Source organism: Callospermophilus lateralis, chromosome 11 (genome assembly GCF_048772815.1).
Source record: "Callospermophilus lateralis isolate mCalLat2 chromosome 11, mCalLat2.hap1, whole genome shotgun sequence".
Lineage (NCBI taxonomy): Eukaryota > Metazoa > Chordata > Mammalia > Rodentia > Sciuridae > Callospermophilus > Callospermophilus lateralis.
Genome location: NC_135315.1, coordinates 51,898,306 through 51,904,035, shown reverse-complemented (window position 1 = coordinate 51,904,035; position 5,730 = coordinate 51,898,306). Strand labels below are relative to the sequence as shown.

At 47.1% G+C, this 5,730-nt stretch overlaps 1 protein-coding gene across 1 annotated transcript; it reads left to right on the top strand.

The window, feature by feature from the left end:
• Positions 1-755: 755 nt before the first annotated feature.
• On the top strand, positions 756-1,391 carry Rnf222 (ring finger protein 222). Its single transcript, XM_076869369.1, has one exon. The coding sequence runs from the start codon at positions 756-758 to the stop codon at positions 1,389-1,391; it is 636 nt and encodes a 211-aa protein (XP_076725484.1).
• The last annotated feature ends 4,339 nt before the right edge of the window (positions 1,392-5,730 follow it).

The window sequence follows — 5,730 nt, the reverse complement described above, 5'->3', positions numbered from 1 at the left end:
TAGCATGACAGCCTCCAGTTCCATCCACTTACTGGAAAATGCCATAATTTCATTCTCCTTTATAACTGAGCTTTATTTTTAAAACCGTCATAGCTTTATATCCACCCTTAGCACAGAGGAATGCAATCCAGGGGCTGGAGGAAATTCCATGCATCAGCCAATCCTAGCGGAGGGGGAAGGTTAAGAAGTAGTGGGCGGTTTCTGAAAAATGGCCATTTTGGATACAGACCCAAATTGAAGACTGGACTAAGCCAGGACATACATTTTCTTAGCTCTCTGTTTGCCCTGGGAACTGGGTCCTCCTGTCTTCACTTCTGCATTGGACCAGGAAGAGGTGAGGTAGTGACCTCACCATGAGTACATGTCATGGTTGGGGTGAGGCATCGGGCACTTGCGGGTAGTTTTCATCACGCTCCTCACACCTCCTTTCACAATCCAGCGTGGCTTGGATCTCTCATCTGTTTTGCAGCGCCCCTTCCAGAAGCTTCTGTGCGTCTGCTTCCTAAGACTCTCAGGTCTCTAGGTCTTAGGTTTTGGTTTGAATCAGGGCACTAAAGAGAAGCAGCAGAAGAGGAAAGAGTGGGAGTACAAAGAAGAGGAAGGGACAAAGACAAAGCTTAGAGAAATCCCTTGAGGCAGGGGTGTGGGTGGAAGTTAGGAAGTGGGGGAGGGGGAAGGAGGAAGAAAGACCTGGATGTTCATGATCCTCCACCTTTGTCCTTTGACCAGCTAAACCCTGCCTTCTCTGAGGGGTCATGTCAGAAGGGGAGAGCAAGGACAGCTCGGGCAGCGAGTGCCCTGTATGCTACGAGAAGTTCCGGGACTTGGAGGGTGCTAGCCGGACGCTGAGCTGCGGCCACGTGTTCTGCCATGACTGCTTGGTCAAGTATCTGCTGTCCACCCAGGTGGACGGGCAGGTACAGAGGACCATCGTCTGCCCCATCTGCCGCTATGTCACCTTCCTCAGCAAGAAGAGCTCCCGTTGGCCCTCCATGTTGGACAAGAGCTCGCAGACCCTGGCTGTGCCCGTGGGCCTGCCCTCTGTGCCCTCGCCAGACCGTGGGGGCCACACAAACCCTCTCGCCATCTCCCAGCAGGTCTGGAGACCATCCTCAAGTCAGGGCACCCAGCTTTCCTTGGACCTGTTGCCCAGCCTGCCCCGGGAGTCGCAGATCTTCATCATCAGTCGCCACGGGATGCCCCTGGGAGAGCAGGACACCGTGCTGCCGCGTCGCAGCCTGGCAGAGCTCTCGGAGGTGTCCCCCGCTCCCAGCTCCACCCGCTCCTTCTGTTGTCGGTCAAGGGCCCTCCTACTCATCACCCTCATCGCCGTGGTGGCTGTGGTAGCAGCCATCCTGCCCTGGGTGCTGCTGGTGAGGAAGCAGGCATGAGTGGTGACACCTAGAGGGACAGAGGAGTGAGGTCCAGCCTGAGAGCTGCTCTGTGGCCTGGTTAGCCATGGCTTGGGTGGGGGCGGAGGGAGCCCTGGTCGCAAACGCGCTTTGAGGGAGGAGCCTGGGCCGAGAGAGGGATCCAGTACCATGAGACTGGAAGTATGATGGCTGTGCTCCACCTTCACCCACCCGGTCTCAGCAGGAGTTAAAGCCTGGCAGGGAGGCGACAGCTGAGCTGAGCTGAGAAGCAGGTGCTCCACGTGTGGCCCCTATGTGTATCCTCAGCAAATACCACTCCTCTAGGCCAGAACTGAGCAGCCTGGGCAGATCCATGGTCACTGCCCATGGGGTCACCAGCCCTGAGGTGCAGCTACCTGCTAGGTGACAAGCCTGAAGCCAAGGGGGCCTCCTTCAGAACAAGGAAGTTCTGCTGGCCTGTGTCTTACTAGATGGGGGCCCAGTGGCAAACCTCTTCCAGAATTCTCACTGGGGATTTTCTAGGTTTCTAATGCAAACCGGAACAAATAGTAGAGTTGGTTGGTGCCAGGGCCCAGGCTCAAGTTTCCCAGAATCTTAGCACCTGTACACAACCCTCCCAGCATCCCAATCCTCCCTATCTTCTATTCACCATCCTGGAAGATCTTCCCTGAGTGGGAAACTGATCTCAGAGGCTGTGGCCCAAGCGTGGCTGGGGGAAGCAACAGAAGAGGGTCAGCCAGGAGAGCTGAGGCTACATGGGCTGTTGACAGAGGCCACAAACAGAGTCAGAGATCTGAGTCCTCTGGACCTACCTCTCAAGGAACGGGCCAGATTTTAAGTTTTGGGGTTCTCAAGGGTGGAGTGGAATGAAAGGCAGGGAGTGGAGGGGAAGCTCGACAGGCCAGACTGGAGTCAGCTGAGAACTATGTGGGCAAATTAACCCCTGGGGGCTCCCGCCTCCCTCCCAGCCCAGGTCCTCCTCCTTCTCATGACCCAACCATTCATTAGAAGCTACACCAGCTGGGCCAGTTCCCGAGGTGGATTCTCAAGCCAAGCTGGGTGAGGAAGGGTGGAGAAGAAAACAGCTGTGCTTGGCGGGGACACTGCTGTCTCAACAAATGCCGAGAACCAGCTGCTGCTATCCAAGGCTGCTTCATCTGAGGACCTTTGAGGAGGCCCACCAGAAAAGCTCACAGTGGGTCTTGCCTGAGGAGCCAGTATGCAAGTGTAGAGCTATTGGCTGTCTGAGGCCCATAATCCAACCATGCACAGAGGGTGGAAAGCAGCAAAAACCTCCAGCTATTGTCACAAGTACATGGGGGTTGGCACCAGGTGCCAAAACTAAGCCTTCCACAACCCATACCCCTCTTATCAAAGTTTGCTATCTGTAGGGAGAAAAATAGCACTGTGCCTCTTATCTGGTTCCCAAATAGCTGTAGGTGGTCATCATTTGGGGACTACTAGGGAGTAGAGTCCACAATGCAGGGGACATTTGTGACATAGAGAGGATTGCTTTAAAGCACTTATGAGCTTCCTTATGCCTTTTCTGAGACCAGAGAAGAATATAGGTGCTATGGGGGGTGTGCCAGTGGAATGGGGGGTATTTATTTTAGGAACAAAAATAACTTTGCAAAGACTCTAATGAGTCTGTCTTCACCTCACAAGCTGCTTTAAAATGTTGTGAATTTCTAGGGACCTCACTGAAGTCTTTTCAGATTCTGTTGTGTTTGCCCAGAGTTTCTTTCAAAATACCTGCAGTGTTTTCATATCATTCAGCAGTTACTCCTAGATGGTACTTCTTTTATTTTCAAAGAATGCCAAAAGCTATTTTTAAAATAAAGGTATATATTTTCTCAAAGATTCCAAAGACTCTGTGATGCAGGTGGGAAGTTCTGAGCTTGGACTTTTAGTATAATTCATGTAAGAATTAAAAAGATTTGGAAACTACAAATGCAAATGCCCCTTAACACTGATCTATTTGTAAAAGAAATGCAATTTAAAATTCTGACAGCATTCTTTTTTTTTTTTTTCTTTTTTTTTGGGGGGGGGACTGGGTTTTGAACCCAGGAGTATTTTACCATTGAGCAACATCCCCAGCCCTTTTTATCCAGTTATAGGTGGACAGAACCTTTATTTTATTTTTATGTGGCGCTAAGGATCAAACCCAGTGCCTTACTCATGCCAGGCGAGTGCTCTACCACTGAGCCACAGCCACACGACTGGCATTCTGCTTTTTTTTTTTTTTTTTTAAATCTGCTTATCAAACCCTGAAAGAGAACCTTCTCTGCCACTGAGGCTGAGGTAGGTAGGGGAATTGGTGGTGGGAATGCATATGGTAAAGTTCTTTATCAAGGGAAATTTAACATTTTCTATCAAAGTTTCCAGCAATTTTTCTGTTCCAGAAATGTATCCTACAGATACACTTACATGTATGAGCAGGGACTGTGTACAATGTTATATAATTGCAGTATGTTTAGAATAACAAAGGATTGGGGAAACCCCCAAATGCTAATCAATAGGCTTCTGGTCCTTTAACTTATGGCTAGGGGCTACATTCAGTTATAAAGTGAACAAGAAAAGACTCATAAAATGATGAGGAACATCTCTGGGACACAATGGCAAATGGAAACAATCCAGATGTGGAACAGCAGATATCAGATACTACAATGTATATAGAAAGAGGGGGACATGAGAATTTATATTTTTGTTTGCTTATTTCTACATAAAGAATTTGGGAAGATACATGAAAAACTAATAACAATGATTAATTATTATTATCCCTCTGGAAGGGGATGATAAACTGATGAGATAAGAGGAAGAGTTTTCACTTGACTGTTTGTGGGGTTTTTAAGTATTTTTTAGTTGTAGATGGACACAATACCTTTATTTTATTTATTAATTTTTTGTAGTGCTGAGAATCGAACCCAGTGCCTCATACGTGCGAGGCTAGCACTCCACCACTGAGCCACAATCCCAACCCACTATTTATGTTTTTTTATGTATAATTTATTTATGTAAAAATTAAATTGAGGGCTGGGGATATAGCTCAGTGATACAGCACATGCTTAGCACATATGAGACCCCAGGAAAAAAATCAAATTGAAAAATATTAGAAGCCAAAGATCTTCAGTGTACACTCTTTGTACCTGGTGGGGAGACCAACCTGAGAACATTCAAGAACTGCCAAGCTAACTTGTCCTGTGACTCGAGAGTGTTGACCGCTGGCTCTGTGGGACTCGTTTGTCTGGTTAGAAGTATGACATCTTGCTGGGCACAGGGGTGTACACCTGTAATCCCAGCGGCTCTGAAGGCTGAGACAGGAGAATTGCAAGTTCAAAGCCAGCCTCAGTAATGATGAGGCACTAAGCAGCACAGCAAGACCCTGTCTCTAAATAAAATACAAAATAGGGCTGGTGTGTTGCCCAGTGGTCGAGTGCCCCTGAATTCAATCCCCAGTACAAAAAAAAAAAAAAAAAAAAGAGTATGACCCTCAATAAGTAAGGCAAAAAGTTTAATCTTCTCAACATTCCTAAGTTTCTATAGAATTTTTTGGGTCCTGTTATTTAATGTGTTTGTTCTGATTCTCCTTCTCTACCTTTCTTCTTCTTTCTTAAATAAAATCGTTTGCTTTAAGCAACCACCCTGGGGTCAGGGCTCTACAGGGAAGATACCATCAGATAAAGGATAGACAGATGGATGGATAGGTAGGTAGGTAAGTAGTTAGACAGTCAGATACTAGATACTTAGAGGATGGATGCCCGGGGTCAAAATTCCATTGTTCTTCTCTTCCTTCCCTTGTCCAGAGGCATACACACACTGCCACCTCCCACTGTCATAATAATCTTTAACTCTAATATATACTTGACAGTCTAGGCCTCCCAGGTAAGCTTAAGGAACCATAACATAGTTTACTGAGCCCTGGAACACACTTCCCGCCCCTAGCTTTCCAGAAACAGAACAGGGTGACCTATTAAGACTTCCCATGTCCTAACTCAGGGGAACTGATCACAGCTATGCTCCCCCTACACGCACTGTACCCCATCATCTTCCTAGCACATGTTCTTGGTTGACATGTCTGTCCCCTCTTCTAGGCAAAGTTCTTTCAGGAGAGAGGCTAGATCTTAAAAGATCTTGGTATCTCCAGTATCTTGACACAGAATTTAGAAATAGTAAGAGCTGAATATAAGATAATATTTGCATAATGCATGTATGCCAGTGTACCTGAATGAATGTGATGGTTTGGTGGCTAGGAAAAAAATTATTCCACTTTAGGTGTGAAATCTAGATATAAACCCTGCTTTGGTGTGTTTAGGGGCTTCACAAAGACCTGATCTAATTTAATGGATCTTTTTCAAAT

Coding starts and splice junctions, on each gene's coding strand:
- Rnf222 (XM_076869369.1), top strand. CDS start 756: ATGTCAGAAGGGGAGAGCAAGGACAGCTCGGGCAGCGAGTGCCCTGTA.